The sequence below is a fragment of the Coccinella septempunctata genome, chromosome 3, assembly GCF_907165205.1.
Source record: "Coccinella septempunctata chromosome 3, icCocSept1.1, whole genome shotgun sequence".
NCBI classification, from domain to species: Eukaryota; Metazoa; Arthropoda; class Insecta; order Coleoptera; family Coccinellidae; genus Coccinella; species Coccinella septempunctata.
This window is the reverse complement of record NC_058191.1, coordinates 40791103-40810269: the sequence shown is the minus strand read 5'-3', so window position 1 is coordinate 40810269 and position 19167 is coordinate 40791103. Positions and strand designations below refer to the sequence as shown.

Below are 19167 nucleotides of genomic sequence, written 5' to 3'. Positions count from 1 at the left end.
AATGATTAATTTTCTTCTATCAACAATTGTAAAATTTATGGGGATGCTAAAAATAAACCAATTTCTAAAATTGATTTTTTGTTACAGGGTCTTGACTCCATCGAAGTTTCACGTGTGTGACTTTGAAAATCTATTGATAGTATTGTGAACTGTATGTGAAAGTGCACAATGAAGATATTTTATATATTATTCTTTATCTTCTTCCTACACGTCGAAGCTCAAAGAAGAACTCAAACGGTAAGTGAATCAAGTTATGTTTATCATAACCATAAAACAGCCAAATGAAAGTTTTTATTGTTACGCCTATCGGATAATAAAACAATTTAGAGAGAATTTCAAATGGAATATATAAAACTTTGTCGACACTATGTATTACCGAATTGTTTTCGTATCATTCTCAGATGTATCTTGAATAAAAATATCTGGAAGAGAAAATACTATCATTATAGTCATAACCACACAAGAACGTGATTTACATTATATATTTTGTGTACTAAATAGACCATCCTTATATTGGTGACAAAGATAATAAACTAAGTTACTTTGAAGGGACGATTCACTTAAAATGAATGCTTTAAGTAAATGGTAGAGTTTTGGGAACATTTTACGACCTGAAAAATTGTATAGTATGATTATTCCACCAAAGGTGGGGAGATACAGATCTCTAATCTCTGTGTTTCACATAAGAAATGAGAGATGTATATCTCATATCTCTTAATAAGTCTTGGAATTCAAGTAAAACGAGGAGAAGCGTGTTTTCAAGAATTGTCTAGGAATGATAGCCATTTTTATCTCATTCCTGAATCGAATTTGTGAGTGTATACCTACTCCAAAATCTTGTAATGAATATTCTTTAAAAGATGGAGATTCACATTCAATTTTAAATGAAATTTCATGTAACTGAATATTGATCCAAGACGAACAAATATTTGAATCATATTTGATCTGCATTTGGTCGCAAAACGATAGATTTGGTAGCTTTTGGCAAGTTTATCCACTATAGAATGAAACAAGTATTTCAGGAAACCCGTAAAATCGATAAATTCAAAACTTTCGTTTTCATCCATTTCTTCAAACGTTTCCGTTCTGTGACAAACGTTCTATATCGAATTTAAATTGTTAATAACCTGTTGGATTTTCTCCGATAATAACTTTCGATTTCATCACCAGGACAGATAGGAACTGTCGATCTTCTTGAGAAACATCATAGAATTCTTTAGGTGGCGATCAGAATATGAAATCAGTTCAGCAGTTTCAATTATGAACGTCCTTGATACTATTTCAGATCGATTATGATACTGAAAGATCAAAATAACCGGTCAGGGTAGTGTTGGTGAAGGAGTTTTCCTCGAAAGTCTTGTGGTTTTGACTGGAATCCATTATGGTTACTCAAAAAAGTTTTTTCTGCACTGTATACATCCGTCTCACAAGCCAGATGACTTTGAAAAAGAGACAAGCTTGATTCAAATCGAAATTAGAGATGTTTTTGTGAATTGTAAACCTATCTGATTCAGTGAAAATGGTAAAGGAAAAAAGTGTTTTTTTTTGACCTCAAGAATCTACTGTTAAAATATTTGTACGAGTTAAAGACTCACCCTGTATAGTATCGGTAATTTAAACCACCTCCATACCGTAAACTACATCGATATTGAAAAGTAAAAGTGGTCCTCTTGTTCATTTTGGAGATGGTTGAAATATCCTCTACATTCGCTTATATGTATATTTTCCCATTAAATTCTCATACCTATTTAAATGTCAGATCGCGAAAGCATTATGATAATAACCATGCATTTTTTGGCGTGAAATGATAGCTGATGGCATATGGTAGATTGTATGGTTTGTAACAATTCCTCGAGAATAATTCTTCCATCTTCCTTCTAGCAATTTCTATAGGATTTTGAATGATAATTCTTCATACCGTATGCAAGGTATCCCACGGTAGATACCCTATTAGACGTTTATAGAGAACTAATCACAATTATTGCTGAAAATTTGGTGAAAAATTCATTTGGTTAACCCCTATTCTTTTTTTTACGTAGAGTCCACTGAAATAATAAAAATTATTGGTCGTAATTTGAATTCGAGTCCAACATACGTTTTTATTTCAATTCTAGGCTTCATCAAGTATCGGCCACATCAATTCACTATTCATTTACACCCTGTATAATGCCATCAGTGTCATAATCACCTACGTCGACTATTGTCAAACTACAAAACTATAAAAAAGTTCAAGATACCGAAAAGTTAGGTGAAAGTGAAATAAAAATGAAAATGAATGTTCTTGAATTTTTTAAAAAGAAGGCCCTTGTGCCATATAATTGTAAATTGCTTTGGATCATTGTTGAAGCTATTGAAAAAATCAATACCTAGTTTTAGACTTGGAATAAACCAATACTCAAAGACATTGCGTTATAAGAAAAACCGCTGTTATGTTTAAAAGAATTCATTAACGCAAGATGTTTCAGACAATGGCAGAATTCCTTCGGTTTAGAGCTGAAGTAATATTTTTACGGTCCGATTGAACGACTATCGAAAAAAGAAAGTTGTCCGTAACTGAATTTAACCATCTGACGAATTAATCTGCACGGATATTCCAATTCCGATACAATGTACACTTCCTACTCTTAAAAATATGCTTAATTCCGAATACGTTCTCAATTAATTGGTTTCAACTTTCTTTCGTCGGTGACTTCATCGAAAGTTCGAAATTTTTAAAACACAATGAATTTCAAAGAACGAGGAACATCCTGTATGCAGGTTTCTGAAAGCCTGTATATGATTCTATTTCCTTATTTTTATCTTCTTCTAATTTTCCCTGAAATTTTTTCATCTATTTTTACCTGCATGGGTTTCACGTATTTATTATACGTGAAAGATATTGTTAGGAGGAATAAAAATTGAATCAACGAACTACAGAAAAAACGCCTCAAAAACAAATGCATCCTTCAAGGGACTTGCATATATTCCTACACTGACCGTTGACTTTCAACGAAGCCATTGGCTATTGCAAAGTTAAAAAGTTTCAAGCGTGTGACCTTATAGGTTGAAATGAAAGTGACATTATTGAATACCACCAACAATCATCTGGTTCAGTTGCTATTAGCTGGTCGATTGAAAATCAATCGATTGGAACATTATCGATACAAACAAATCCTCATCGTTTAAAAAAATCTATAATGATGGGACAAATGGTAAAACGTCAGATATAACTCGAAGGCGAAATTCAAACTTCAAAATTCAAGCAACCGATACAAGTATATTTCGAAACAAATACAAGTTTGAAGGTAGGTTATGACAGGAATAGCATTTGCAGTCAGCTCAAAGCAGAATGCAATCTACTCAGAAAAAAAAAAGCCAGCCGAAGGCTTATTACTAGAGAGGTAGATCTTATTGAATGCACAACGTTGATTATATGGAATAATGAAACCAAGAGTGCGACATAATTTCCTGTTTCATAGATTCGAGTATTAGAAGGTGAAAAATAATTCTATGGAATGGAGCTGACCGTTGGTATTTCATTGATTTCCGTTACGTTAAATTTCTGACTGTCCTTGCTCGTCAATAATTCGAACGTGAAATCATTTTGTTAATTATGATAATTTGGGATAAAAACTGATGATTTGACAGCTGCATCCGTGATATTTGGGTAGGAAACGAACCGAGGGCAGTAAATATAAGATAAAACACTACAATTGTTCAGGAGAATCACAACAAACTTCTATAACAAATTTGGCTGGTACAAATATTTCAACAGTAGATTCCTGAGGTCGAAAGAAACTCTTCTTTCCTTTACCATTTTTTCCGAATAGGTTCGGTGCCGTTTTCGAGTAATTTGATGTTCAAAAATCAAAAAAGTATCTGCGAAATTTGAAAAATTGGGTACTTTGGCTGAATGCAACTCTGTTTGAAAGATCCGCACAGATGTGTAGTGTCATATCTCTCAATCAAATTGACTATCTCTAATCGATTCACGAAACACCCAAATTTAAAAATCCAATGGTTAACAAAGTTATGATATGGAATATTATGCAATTATCACAGGTAAAATCATGTTCCGCAATGAATAAATCACTTCATTCGTTCGGCAATTTACTTCCCTAGAAAGTTGAAATAACTAGGTGAAATTTAATGCCCAATTTAGGTAATATTACTGCAGATCATTTTCACTGACAGACACTAATCATTGGATTCGCGTGAACTTTGTAATTTGAATGTCAGCGTCTGTTGATAATAACATGAAAAAGTCATAATGAATATTCAAAGTCAAAATAATAGTTGACAGGTGAATTAAATCTCTTGATCATCGTTGGTTTTCTAGTGGAAAAAAAAAACTTCAACTGGTTTCAAATTGGAAAAAAACCTTGAACAAAAATCTTTCTCGTCATGTGATGGACAGCTTGTCACAATGTCACTAGAAGCTTGTAGACTCAAATCGAATTAACTGTATTGCACTATGAAAACGAATTTTCCTTAATCAACATTGATGACTTCTTCTAAATCTATATTATGGTGATTTCTGCATTGCTTTTTTAGGATTTCATCAGTCTAGCTTCGAAATTTTCATCGAGTTATCTCGAGTTGTTTTTGAGAAAAGCCTTCACGACAACGAAAGTTAAATATTGAATATTTCCTACTGTGTCTCGAATAAATTCAGTAGGTAAATCAAACACTTCTTTGTCCATAGTTTCAGTGAATATCGAACTGTTCTATATGTTTCTGAGATCCCGACTCAAAACACAGGAAGTATAAAGGCAATTTATGTTGAAAAGTCGATAAAACAACTTTCATGGCGAAACATCTCCATATTGATTGATTATTAAGGATTAGAGTGCACGATGTGAAGTGTTTCATAAAGATTTATCTCCATGGCTTCATTATTTGGCGATCGACGAATGGATTGTCGGTGCTTTCAAATTTTGCGGTGTTTTAATTATGTCATAAAAGTTCGCGAGCCACTTCTGTGATACAAATCCTGATTAAAATTTAATCCGTTACAAAGAGTTATTATAATTGAATGAGGCATCGGTGAAAGTATAACACGATCAATACCAAATGTTCAAATATATAAATATAGCCCTACCTTTCAGTTCAGTTCTGTATTTTCAACAACTACCCTATTTGTTATGAACTTACGTATCTTCGAAAGGAAATTTAAGATTAAATTTTTTTATGACTTCGAAAGAGCATTCTGGGAAATATTGAACGAAAACGAAAGTTTTTGATTGAGAGTGATGTAATGAAGTGTTTTCTAATGATGTAGGATGTGGTATATCCATAAAAGAATTTCGGTGCATTCAAATCTCTTTCTTCGTTTGAGAGAAAGAGGTTTACGATATTCAGAACAGTTTATTGTTCGTACAACTGCTTTTGAATTCAAACTTGTTATATTTTCAAAACGGTGACCTATTTTTATCTGAAAAAGAGGTTAGAATATGCTTAATGACTCAAACTTTTGATTAGGATATATACACCATGCTTAAGAATTCGGATATAAATTTTGAAAAAAATAGAATTTATTGGTCCAAGTCACCCAGGGATTTGGAAGGCTTGGGCACAAGCTAAAGTATATTGATTTCTCAACTCTCAAATGAAATAGGTGACTTGGGACGGTGTATAGTTTTGAAACAACAAAATAAATGAATGAGATCCGTGTTGCCGTTTGATTTGTAAACAACCTTGTTTTATGACATATCTAATATCCCAATATCCCATGTATCCAGAAAAAAAATTTCACATGCACAAAGTGAAACACAAGTACAGGACACTAGAAAGTATAAGGGCCATAAAAAAAAGCGCTTTTACACTCCTGAATTCGTTAATTTTTCTTGTCAATTCAAACGCTCTAGTCACGGCAAACTCAACAGGAATTAATTGTTAAACTAACCCAAAAAATGCTATACAATCTTATAAGTTTGTCCCTTCACTCATAAATGGTAAGAAACAAAGAAATCTTCAAAGGAGGTAATTGTCCCAAGTTGCAGGACTGTCCCAAGTCACCCGAATCTATCGGGTATCGTTTTCTGCTTGAGGCAGCTTTTATAATTAAATGAATTGATGGAAGGTCAATAATTCTTATCATCTGTTGAGCAGTGTATTTTATAACCGAATTACAGTATAGTGAAAGTCCGTAGAATATGACTTTGGAGACCTAAAGTATAAAGTACTATCACACGATTCGTTTTAATCTGGACAATCGCAGTGCAAACTTGAACGTTCAATTCTTACATATTATCATCTAAAAGTACGAATCAATTTATGTAACACTCAGGTTCAGGCACCACACCTATTAATCCTTTTCAAAATTCTCAGACTCAACGGTATCAATTCCTGTCTGTGTAATGGAACAATTAATGGTTTCACAACTAATGAAATCGTGACCAGCGAAAAAAATTGACTTGCATTAATCAGTTGCATTTACGTCAAAGGCTGTCTCTTATATCTGAAAAATTGTGAGCTGTTCTCTCTTGACTTCGGTCGAATTCTATGGACAAGTAGGTTTTTCATGAGAGCAAGGTCGATTTTTATTATTAATGTGGAGATTTATTATGGATTCATTATAAAACCGAATGACAAGGTTTCTCAATAAAAGGTGTCATTTAGATTGTCCATGAAAGCTGGAATATTCATATTGATATCCACTGTTGAAATACAGGGGGGTTATAAGGTCTCAATTTGGAGTTTGTAATTGCAAGGATTAGAAAAAAGCACCCCTAAATTTGTTTCGCATGATGAAACTTCTTTTCTTACACATATTATACCATAGAGGAATTATTCTTGACAGCTTGATTAACTGCGATTATAAGATTTCTTCTAATTTTTTGCTGAAAATAACGGTTTTTGAGAAAAAAGTTATTTATCAACAGGTGGCTTGAGCTGTATAGGCTGGAATTTTCTTCGAACTTAAATTCACCCTGTACAACCAACATTTTTATGGATTGAATTTTTCTGGTTCACGATGAATGTTTGTTGAATGAATTTTTATCAAAAAATTATGTCATCTCTTATGTCTTCAATTTCTCGAGTGTGTCAAATTGAATTTTAACATGCTTTCCAAATGTATCCAATCTAGCAAATAGATAGTATAGGCTTGTTCGACATGCATTAACAAGTGCTGATTGAACGTATTACATACTTTTCCATTTCATGAGATGTACAGTTTCTGATAATAAACCATTCCTTACTGATCATTCTCTGCAATTTCTTCATTATAATAATTTCGCAAACATATGGTTGCACCAGAGGCAATAATCATAATCTTCCTTGGTGCTTAACAAGAAGAATGCATTATTGAACACATTTTATCAGTACTACTTGTTATTGGGGTCGCCTACATACAAACACTACGTCCATTTTTTATTCATTGATCCTATTTGATCTATTGTGATCTGGTTTCTAAAAATACGATGAGAAACAGAGAAAACGCTATAAAGTCAATGAATATGATGAAGAATTGATTCATAACTGTGCAAATAGGAAAATTCGAATACAATACAATACACTTGGCTTCTCCTTGACATTGGTGCTTCTTGGAGGTAGAGTTATTTGAGACTTTTCAACTCTGAAACAGTGTGTTTTTGGCCTCAAATCAGCTAAAACTGAATTGAAATGACTCGTATTACGTATTTCAGCTTTATCTCAGGCTGATCAGCCAAATCATTCTCGCAAAAATGAAGCAGTTAATTGAAGAATGTTGTTAGAACCTTCCAGCAATAGATATAAACTTGATTATCCCACACCTTGAACGAGAATATCAATTAAACAATCTAAACCAGACGCAATTCAAATTGTCTTCAACATCTTCCTCAAGACCATCAATCCAGTCTTCCAAGATGAAATTGCACAATGACCAGTGATGAATTTATGGCGGCATTGGATGTTTGAAAAGTGATCTACAAATGTAATTGTTGTTCACCAAGAAGTAACCATCCATCCTCGTATGGCGCAAGAAAAGCTCCTGAGGCTTTTATGGCGTTCCGTCTATATATAAATCATAGCTGGAAAAATATTAACGCTTCTCGGTGAAAGTGAACTTTTTCGAATTTTACACACGTCTGAAGCGACCTCGATGTATTTAATCTTGAGTACTTTGACGTGTTGCATCTAGGAGATCGACTATTATTCAATCATCAATCATGGATAGGACGTGACTTAGTGGAGGAGAACAAATTATTGCATAAATTAGGCTGAAGTATAGGATCTACTGGTATTGAAAGCATTCTTCCTAGAGCATTGATTAGTGATGTACGATTTGAGAATGGGAGATTGGTGAATTGCTATTGATGAAGGCTACCTATGCCAGTAATAGGTAGAAACTTTTATTCTCAGAAGATGCTTATACTCACCCCATGATAGTTGAAGGCACTCGCTCTGGATTAATCTAACTCTAAACCAATCAGAGTGCATTAGGGATGACAAAACTGCCTTCAAATGAATTACGAACTCCCGAAACTTAAGCATTATGTCCTTTATGGCATTTTCGGCCGAAAATTCAATCCAAACACTGATACTTTATTACATCGAACCTGCAACGTCTCTAGACCTTTCAAAAAAAAAGTTTCTTCTTGCTCTGCAAACCAGACCTCCACAGCTCTTATGACCTCCTCGTTGGAAGAAAATTTACGATCTTTCAAACTTTTTTTCAGTTGAAGAAAGAGATTATTGTCGGATGGAGCCAAATCTGGTGGTGTTCTAGTAATTCAAACCCTAAATCACGAATTTTTTGCATGACAACATGAGATTTGTGTGCAGGAGCGTTGTCCTGCAAAAACAAAACACCTTTGGATAGCTTTCAGCGTCTTTTCTCTTTGATTTTTTCCCGTATAGTGGTCAGTTATGTCGAATAGTAATCTCCGGTTATTGTTCTACCCTTATCCAAAAACTCAATCATGATTACTCCATGCCAATCCCAAAAAACTGAAACAAGAACTTTTCCAGCAGATTTTTGGACACGAAAATTCTTAGGTCTTGGAGAACCATAGTGTCGCCATTCCATCGATTGTTGCTTTGTTTCTGGATCGTGGAAATGTACCCAAGTCTCATCCATAGTAACAAATCGGTTTAAGAAGTCTACATCGTTTCCAAATCGAGCACAGATCGAACGCGTTGCTTCTACCCTTGCACGCTCTTGATCAACATTCAAACATTTGGGGATCCATTTTGCAGCAATTTTTCTCATGTCCAAATTGACGTGAACTATATGATGAACGCGTTTGTATGAGATATTCAGTGCTTCAGATATCCGATTTAGCCCAATTCGACGGTCTGATAAAATCATTTCATGAACTGCATCGATATTTTCGGAAACTGACAGAAAAACTGGCCTTCCCGATCGGTCATCATCTTCAATGGAAAATTTACCTGTTTTGAGGTATTAAGCATATCTTCGTAAATCTGCTTTAAATACAGGTACTTAATCATGCCTCGATACTCCAATTTTACGATTTCACAATTTCGGTGGACATCTCCTTTCTTTCAATTTATTGCGTAAATCTGGTTTACTTTTTTTACCTCAAACTTCACACTGACACTTCTATCGAGGTATTGTTCGTTGCTATGGTAACGCAATATTTTTTTATGCATGGAACTGGACTAGGATATCAATACATCCTCGTAGTATAGAGTAGAAAGTAACCCTGGAAATTAATATTCCCCATTTTCAATTCAAATCACGCAATATTCCATGAAAAATTGAGGTGTTTGGCATGCACTGTCTACAACGGTAGTTGAGTTTTCCTAAATTCAAAAAATTGCCTTGCTGATACAACTTGTGTGAATGGTTTCCCCCCAAAAAATGAAAATACCTTGTATCCATTGAACATTTTCTTAATCTAACTATCTGTTAGCCTGAGTTCAACAAATGAAAGTGTTTCTACCTGTATAATACTGTTTTATTAAATGCATAACTTTATGTGCTCTACATATTTTAGATCGTACGACCTTGCTCTCGACGACAAGAACAAGCACCACTCCAAAGACTTTGAGCAACTTTAAAAATTCCATAATTGGTTTATTTGTACACTCTATCACACGTTGAACTTATATATTTTGCATTTACTTCAGAGTATCACGAAACTCTTGTCGGTTTATCCCACATCCACATTATCTTCGATCTTTTTTCGTGTTGAATGTGAGGAATAGGTTCGGTCTGAAAAGCCCCGCCTTGATGAAAATGTTAACTAGTTTTTGTGTTTACGATTTCACTCGGCCGGTTTTCGTGGATGACATTTTCTCGAATTTGAATAGGTTGTCTTTCCTGATTTTGGCAGAACCGGATATTTTTGTTTGTATATTGAAGCAGCATTGTGTTCGTGTTTTAAAGGTGTTATTGATTGAATTCAATTGATTTCATTTTATGTATTTGCGTCTATAGATGAGGACATAAGTACCCCTTTTGATGCATTACAAATTATAGATAAATATGAAGTGCGTTCAAAAAAATTCGTTGTCGAGTAGGTTATGGAATTTCGCGTCTATATTCTGTGTCTAAACGTATTTCTAGCCTCTGCTGTACTATTTCCCAGGTGGACTGCCAAGTTGGACCTCTGAACTGTTGTTTAATATTAAAATTATCAGAAAATAGTAAAGAATAACTCACGTCATTGAAAAAGTAAAAAAAAACTTTTTATTAACCTAGCTTTGGCTGGATACATAGTCCAAAAATAGCATTGAGCATAATAAGCAAACTAAGAAAGTATCTCACAAGAAATACATTCTTTTGAAAAAGCAGGGAAAGAGAAGAACCATCGTTTCTGTAACAAATATACAGGCGTGTCTATTTTTTTCGAATCGGCTTAATAAAAAGATACGTAGTCATTTTGAATTTTCATAATCAGTTCTGCCACTCCTGAAAAAACAAAATTAACTTTAGAATAACCAGCAGAATCTGTGACACTACACATCTATCGAACAAAATTGTATTCAGCCAAAGTAGGTACCCAATTTTTCAAATTGGGATACTTTTTAATTTTTGAACATCAAATTACTCGAAAAAACGTTCAAACATTCATAAGATAGCGTCCAACTTAGTTTCTAGAAATGGATTCTTTGAATTTCTGTTATTTTTATGGTACGTAATGGTCATAATGAAAAAACTGGAAGACGTGGGTGATATCTTGTGTTCGAAAAAGATTCATTGAATAAATGAAAAACTATATTCCTAAATTCATTTCATTTGATGAAACCTTTCGTGAGATAGAACTAAAAGTAACATTTTTTCATGGTTTTCCAACAGCCTGTATCTTTTAAACCGAGCTGATTCGGAAAAAATGGTAAAGGATAAATGTGTTTCTTTCGAGCTCAGGAATCTACTGTTAAAATATTTGTAGATACGAGTCAAAGACTCACCCTGTATAAATAATATATTAAATTCTTATCTCAATGTCATTTATAGCATTCCCAACTGAACGAAGAACTTCAGTCGTCCATTATTACTTCAACCTCACTCCGAAATTTGTAACTTTTCTACGATCAAATTTTTTCCTTCATCCTTGAGCATTCTTCCGAATTCACTGTGAACCAAAAAAAAACAGCAATAATTTCGATACTCGAAGAAACCTCGATTAATTAACCGATAAAACGGTCGACATGATTTATTTGATTTCTTTAATTTTGGGTCGAATGCAACATTAGAAGGTCAAACTGGCTAATTAGTTTAGACGACTGCGAAACTGAGGAACCGAAAATAGTTATAATTCGATCGTCTATTAGTTTTATGTTGGCAATATTCATAAATTTGTCTCGCAGTTTGTGCAGTTATTGAGCAATTTTCAGATTGCATATTTTTTTTCGATGATCCAATGATCTTGGGAAATGGTAAACAGAGTATTCCAAAATGCCAAATGAAAGAATATAGCCAGAAGCCAGATAATTCAATAAAAGACACCACTTCAATCTCAATTGGAGTTGCTACCTATTTTCCTTGATGGAACTTTAACAGCAGAATGTGTCCTTCGTATGCAACCGTCAAAAATTGGACTTCAAGCTTCAAAAGAGGTGAATTTTCCATTGAAGATGATGGCCGATCGGGAAAGCCAGTTTTTGTGTCAGTTCCCGAAAATATCGATGCAGTTCATGACATGATTTTATCAGACCGTCGAATTGAGCTAAAACGGATAACTGGATTCCCAAATGTTTGAATGTTGACCAAAAGCTTGCAAGGGTAGAAGCATCGCGTTCGATCTGTGCTCGATTTGAAAACGATGTAGACTTCCAAACTGAATTGATACTATGGATGAGACTTGGGTACATTTCTACGATCCAGAAAGAAAGCAACAATCGATAGAATGGCGACACTCTGGTTCTCCAAGACCGAAGAAGTTTCGTGTCCAAAAATCTGCTGGAAAAGTTCTTGCTTCAGTTTTTTGGGATTGCCATGGAGTAATCATGATTGATTTTCTGGATAAGGACAGAACAATAACCAGAGATTACTATTCGTTATTACTGACCACTCTACAGGAAAAAATTGAAGAGAAAAGACTCGGAAAGCTATCCAAAGGTGTTTTGTTTTTGCAGGACAACGCCCCTGAACACAAATCTCATGCTTTCATGCAAAAAATTCGTGATCTAGGGTTTGAATTACTAGAACACCCCCCTCATTCTCCAGATTTGGCTCCATCCGACTATCATCTCTTTCCTCAACTGAAAAAAGTTTAAAAGGTCGTAAATTTTCTTCCAACAAGGAGGTAATAAAAGCTGTGGAGGTCTGGTTTGCAGAGCAAGAAGAATCATGGTTTTGAAAGGTCTAGAGACGTTGCAGGTTCGCTGTAATAAATATATCCAATTAAGAGGAGAATATGTTGACTAATTAAATATTTGACATTGAAATTTGGTTCTATAGTACTCATAGTAGGCTAAGAATTTTTCAATATATTCTCGTAGTGTTCCTTTTTTCATTTAGAAAGAGTTGGGATATTTTGTTTGTGTAGAATCTGCAGCTTTTTCATCGGTTTTGAATGATAATCTGTGAGATTGTTTAGTATTGTCGGATATAATGTTAGTCTTACCCGACTTAAAGAGCGTAAAATCGAAACCACTTTACGTAAGTAAGAATGATGACTTTTCAATGGGTCCCTCGTTGAAAACAAACGATTTACCGAAATTTAAGAAGCATGTTTGCATTGTGAGGCGTCTGCAGCCTTTGTTTTCGGGGAAAGCAATTCCTAATTATTTCGCTGAACAATTTGATACGCCATTTCGTGTTACGTCTGTACACATCTCACTTTCGTCCATAATGGGATCCGATTCAACGCTGTAATCGGTCTTTTGTTCTGGAATTGCTTCCGAACATGCAGATTTAATGCCGGTTGAGCGAATATCGTTCGAAGAGTGATATTCGTATTATGCGAAGATTGCTTAGAAATTTTTCCGTGTTGCACTTCCTGGCCATTCATGAATTTTATGTAGAGGATTTTTGTGCAGGAAATTGCTCAATTTTGTATAATTTTTCGGGAAAGTTACTTTATTTCTTGGGATGTAGGTGGAGTGTGGTTAATCCGTGAATTCTAGATTATGCTAGTCTGAGGTCGATTCAAGAAAGGTTACTTGAAAGTTTGTAAATACACAATAAAATTATTCATATTTCATTTGGTGCTTTCCAGACAACTAACCACAAGGAAAAACACCTTTCTCAATAATTGTCAGCAAGAATGGTATTCAAGGGCGGTGCCAGTGAGAACTGATAGAAATATTTTTTCGAATATATATCGAAAAATGATTTCAAATATGAATGAGTTTCAAAGTAATTTTCTTTCAGACATAGGTATAGCATACGACGATATATTGAAAAATTCTTAGCCTACTATAAAACCTAACAAAATTTCAATGTCAAAATATTTCATTACTCAACATATTCTCCTCTTAATTGGATACATTCAATAAAGCGAACCTGCAACGTCTCTAGACCTTTCAAAAGAATGTTTCTTCTTGCTCTGCAAACCAGACCTTTTAAACTTTTTTTCAGTTGAGGAAAGAGATGATAGTCGGATGGAGCCAAATCTGGTGAAAAAGATTTTTATGGTTTTTCAACAGCCTCTGTATCTTTTATACCGAGACGATTTGGAAAAAATAGCAGAGGAAAAAAGTTTGTCTTTAGATGTCAAGAATCTACTGTTAAAATATTTGTAAGAGTCAAAGTCGCACCCTGTATAAATACTAAAAATCGAAATGGATACTCCAGAAAAACACACACACACACACACACACACACACACACACACACACACACACACACACACACACTCGTCACTCGACACTTGACACTCGACACTTGACACTAGACACTTGACACTTGACACTCGACACTCGACACTTGACACTTGACACTTGACACTTGACACTTGACACTTGACACTTGACACTTGACACTCGACACTTGACACTCGCCACTCGACACTTGACAATCGACACTCGACACTTGACACTCGACACTTGACACTCGACATTCGACACTTGACACTCGACACTTGACACTTGACACTCGACATTCGACACTTGACACTCGACACTTGACACTCGACACTTGACACTTGACACTCGACACTTGACACTTGACACTCGACACTTGACACTCGACACTCGACACTCGACACTTGACACTCGACACTCGACACTTGACACTCGACACTCGACATTCGACACTTGACACTCGACACTTGACACTCGACACTCGACACTTGACACTCGACACTCGACACTCGACACTTGACACTCGACACTCGACACTTGACACTCGACACTCGACACTCGACACTCGACACTCGACACTCGACACTCGACACTCGACACTCGACACTCGACACTCGACACTTGACACTCGACACTCGACACTCGACACTAGACACTCGACACTCGACACTCGACACTCGACACTCGACACTCGACACTCGACACTAGACACTTGACACTCGACACTTGACACTTGACACTCGACACTTGACACTCGACACTCGACACTCGACATTCGACACTCAACACTCGAAACACACATCCTGCACCCACCACACACGCACACACACCCTGCACCCCCCACAACAAAATTACCTTCAGAATATCTAGATAAATCTGTGACACTTCACATCTGTCGATCTTTCAAAACTGCATCGATATTTTCGGGTACTGACACAGAAGCTGGCCTTCCCGATCGGTCATCATCTTCAATGGAAAATTCACCTCTTTTGAAGCTTGCAGTCCAATTTTTCACGGTCTTATACGAAAGACATTGATCACCCCAAGGGTATTAAGCATATCTCCGTAAATCTGCTTACCTCCCAACCCTTTTAAATACAGGTACTTGATGATGGCTTCATACTCCAATTTTCGATTTTCACAATTTCGGTGGACATCTTCTTTCTTTTAAATTATTGCGTAACTCTGGTTAACTAGATATCAATACATCCTCGTATTTCATTGGATCACCTAAACCTAAACAGTCTTATTCCATTTTTTCAATTCCGATTGTTGATACCTCTTCCCGTATCCGTCGTTTTAAGCCCCAATTAACCAATTGACATCTTCTTTTCAGAGACAAGATGCAACGAACGCAGATACCCCAGTACGAGGAAGAGGAAGATCAAGGTTCACCAACACAGAAACGTCATACTCACAACCGTCCGAGACACCTAGCAGAAGAATACCCTCAAGAAGAAGACAGGAGCCTTCTACCTCTGCACCTATTGAAAAACCAAATTATCCAACCCCATCATCCTCCACTCAAAGTTACGCAGTTGAAGAACATATCGACGAGGGAGATGCTCCAAAATTGAAGGACCTGCCAGAACCCAACTTCGAACCGCAGTTCATCCCTGAAATCGAAGCTAAATCATCAGAGAGGCGTTCCTCAGCAGAAACCAGCGCAGAGAGATATTCTGAGGAGCAGGGGATTCCAACTGTTAAAGTAGACACCGATGGAAGTTCCCTATTTAGAGAAGAAGACGTTCAGCCCAAACTAAACGAGAGAGTTGTCCCAATAACCAGAAACAATGTGAGGACTGGTGCTAGTAAAGAAGTGGAACGAAGAATGGATGTTAGGAATGGGGGCTCAAGGAATGGAGGCAATAGGGGCTCCAGAAATGGAAACACAAGAAACACAAACGATAATGCAATTCCTGCATCGCGAAACGGTGCTTCACGTTCTAGAAACAGCAACGATATACCCTCAAGAAGAACATCAGTGATCGAACATTCAGGTCCGATTTACAGACAAGAACCACCAAGTGAAATACCTGCTCCTAGGGCCGAAAATCCGATCCTTACCAACAAAATCTCAGACCCAATCAAGGATGAGAATGAAATTAGGAAAGAAATCGTTCGAAACTCAGTTCCAAAGGTACCGCCCCCAATTGGTATAGCCTCAATTCTAAGCGAGCCGCCATTACCAAAGAAAACCGTCAAGAAAACGATAAAAACAAGAGTCAACACTCATTCAAGAAACGACGAAGCAGCAATCCCAACTCGTGCAAGATCCAACCAGAGGGTAGTAGAAAATTTCGAAACTGCACCAAGAGTAGCCTCTAGGACTGTGGAAGAATTTGGTGGATCATCCAGGGGAAGGTCTGCAAGTCCCCTGAATGAAGACAGTCCACCGGTTAGAACTCGAAGTAATGCGACTCCAAGAACTATCGAAGCCTCCACTTTAGGTAGATCTAGGACTAGAGCCACTAGAAAACCAGCTGAAACTGTACAAACTGTAACTATACCATCGAGAAGAGGTGGAAGAAGAAGAACGGAGTCAGCTACGACAAGCGCAATACCTCCAAGAAGATCCCCTTCAGTTTTTCCCACAGCTGAAGAATCTCCTTCGAGTAGATCGAGAACAGGTAGGAAAATTGAGGCTGAAGTACCAAAAGCACCAACAGATTCGAAGCAGAATACCAGACAAGCTAGCAGCAGGGGGAGAAGTAGAGTCCAAGCTTCTCCAGACCAAATTGGTAGTAGCAGCAACAAAAGACAAACTTCAAGATCTAGTGAACATGTCACCAGGTCACCACGTCAAAGATTCAACGCTAGATCACCCCCAAACATCGATGAATCCAAGCTCGAGGTGCTACCACTTTTCGAAGGCGAAACCAAACTAGTATCGGAATCTGGAAGAAAGCCTAATCAGTTGGACCAATTCATCCCATCAGAAAACGAGGTAAGAGTGATAAACCCACCGGAAAACGCTACACCTTCCATCTCCACAAGTTCAGACGTGTCAACATCCAGTAAAATATCGAGTGTTAAGGTAACGTCTAGGAGAAAGACGCACAGGAAACAGGAAGTAAAGGAATCGGTTGTGTCTCAAGTGACAGAGGTGACATCTAAGAGGACAATCACGAGGAAACCCATAGCAAGACCTGGTGGTAAACGATTGACCACCAAAAAATCATTGGAAACGAAGTTTAATGGGTTGACCAGTTCGGAAGAGGACATAAGTGCCTCTGATAATTATCCAGAGCCCTTCAAGGCCCTTCTTCAGTCCAAGAAACACGAGAAGGTAAGTTGGTTGTCTGCATAATATGGCGTATCTTGAAAATTTTTCGAGGAGGGTAGGTTTTGGTCATGAATTGTGGGTGGTGGAGACTTTATATTCAGCTTGTCTGAATAAGTCGTGGAAAAATGGAAGATTTCATCAAATACGTTTTGTACAAAATCTTTTATCGGAATGTAACATCATGAGATTCCGCTGAATAACACAATGGATCTTCGTAAACAATGAACTTGGCATTCTTGCAGGAGTCAAGGCCGTCTAACGTACCAGAAGAAGATACAAAAACGAAGAAGATCGAGTCAGTCAGTTCTTCAGTAGCACCTAGATCAGTGTTGGCCTCTCCCAAGGCACCAACTAGAACCACGACCTCTCCTTTAAAATATGTGAGTATTTGTTTATTCCGCTTTTCTGTGTTCTTCGAAAAAGGATTAAGAGTGATGAACGTTGTCCAGGTTAGGTTGCGGAAGTATATTGAGAATGTAAAGGGCGTTTCAATATAATTATGTCATCTTTTGAAACGGTAACAACATTTCTGAACTTCATCATCATTGATTGGAATAAATGTTCATAATGGCCAATGAAAAATGCAGTTTTCAGTCAAAAAAACTTTAATTTGGCTTTGCTACCAACAACCTTTTGATTACTGCATGTTTTAATCTTATTGAAATGCCTCACGCTATTCCAGGATTATGATGAATTTTTTACTGCGAAAGGGGATTAAATTTCTCGTTATTATAGTCGTAAGCTTTCAACAACTAACCGCACACTTTATATTCGTAGTTATTCCACTCATGTACGAGCAAATCGATAAATAACAATGCTAAATATTGACACGTCGTTTCATAAAAATACAAAGGTAATATCATCATTGAATCGATCATTCATTCATGATGTCAATCAGTGTTTGAGAAAAGGATCGCGAGTAAAAAGTATAATTCAGTTATCTCAACGTTGGGAGTAAAAAATGGACGCGGTTGTAAACGGTTACAGCAACGATATTTGGTTATTTCATACTTATATTTATCGTTTTAGCAATCAAGCGTATACCTTCACGAAGTGCAAATCTAGTTTGCCGGTCAAGAATCGAAACAACTTTCTCTTTTAAAAGTTGCTGTATTAAACATGGGTCACAATTATTGGTCCAGCTTGCATTATGATAATATTCAAGTTGCATGCTGGGAAATGAAGTGGATTGCAAATTATTTCATGAGATCCTGTACAGCGCAGTTCTTACCTTGTACTTCTATTGTTCGCATAAAAAAATCATAAATTTTTTGCTTGTGTTGATTTTTCGTTCGTATGATGAAATACGTTTTTGGATTGTTATATATATAAGAGTAGATCTGAATGTGATACATATTCTTAAAGAGCAACTCTTCTAGTAAAAAATCTGAGGATTTCATTAATCTCGGCACAACCGTTCGGTCTTGAGGAAGTTTTAACTGAACCCAACTTTTTGGCAATTTTTCGAAGGTCATCTTTAGAGTGAATTATCTTCCAGGAAAATTATCGTATATGTGAATGTGATACATATTATGAAAGAGCAACTCTTCTAGTAATAAATCTGAGAACTTCATCCGTTTCAGCACAACCCTTCGGTCTTGATGAAGTTTTAACTGAACCAAACTTTTTGGGAATTTTTCTAAGGTCATCTTTCGAGTGGATTATCTTCCAGAAAAATCATCGTAGATCTGAATGTGATA

General features: G+C 36.3%; 1 protein-coding gene across 1 annotated transcript in view; it reads left to right on the top strand.

Moving 5' to 3' along the window:
• Positions 1-19167, top strand: part of LOC123310433 (uncharacterized threonine-rich GPI-anchored glycoprotein PJ4664.02-like) — a 32975-nt gene that overhangs the window by 2648 nt on the left and 11160 nt on the right. The window contains exons 2-4 of the mRNA XM_044893900.1: positions 88-237; positions 15518-17470; positions 17710-17847. Coding sequence (XP_044749835.1) covers positions 169-237; positions 15518-17470; positions 17710-17847 — 2160 coding nt within the window. The 5' untranslated portion in view covers positions 88-168. The remainder of the gene's footprint in view (positions 1-87; positions 238-15517; positions 17471-17709; positions 17848-19167) is intronic.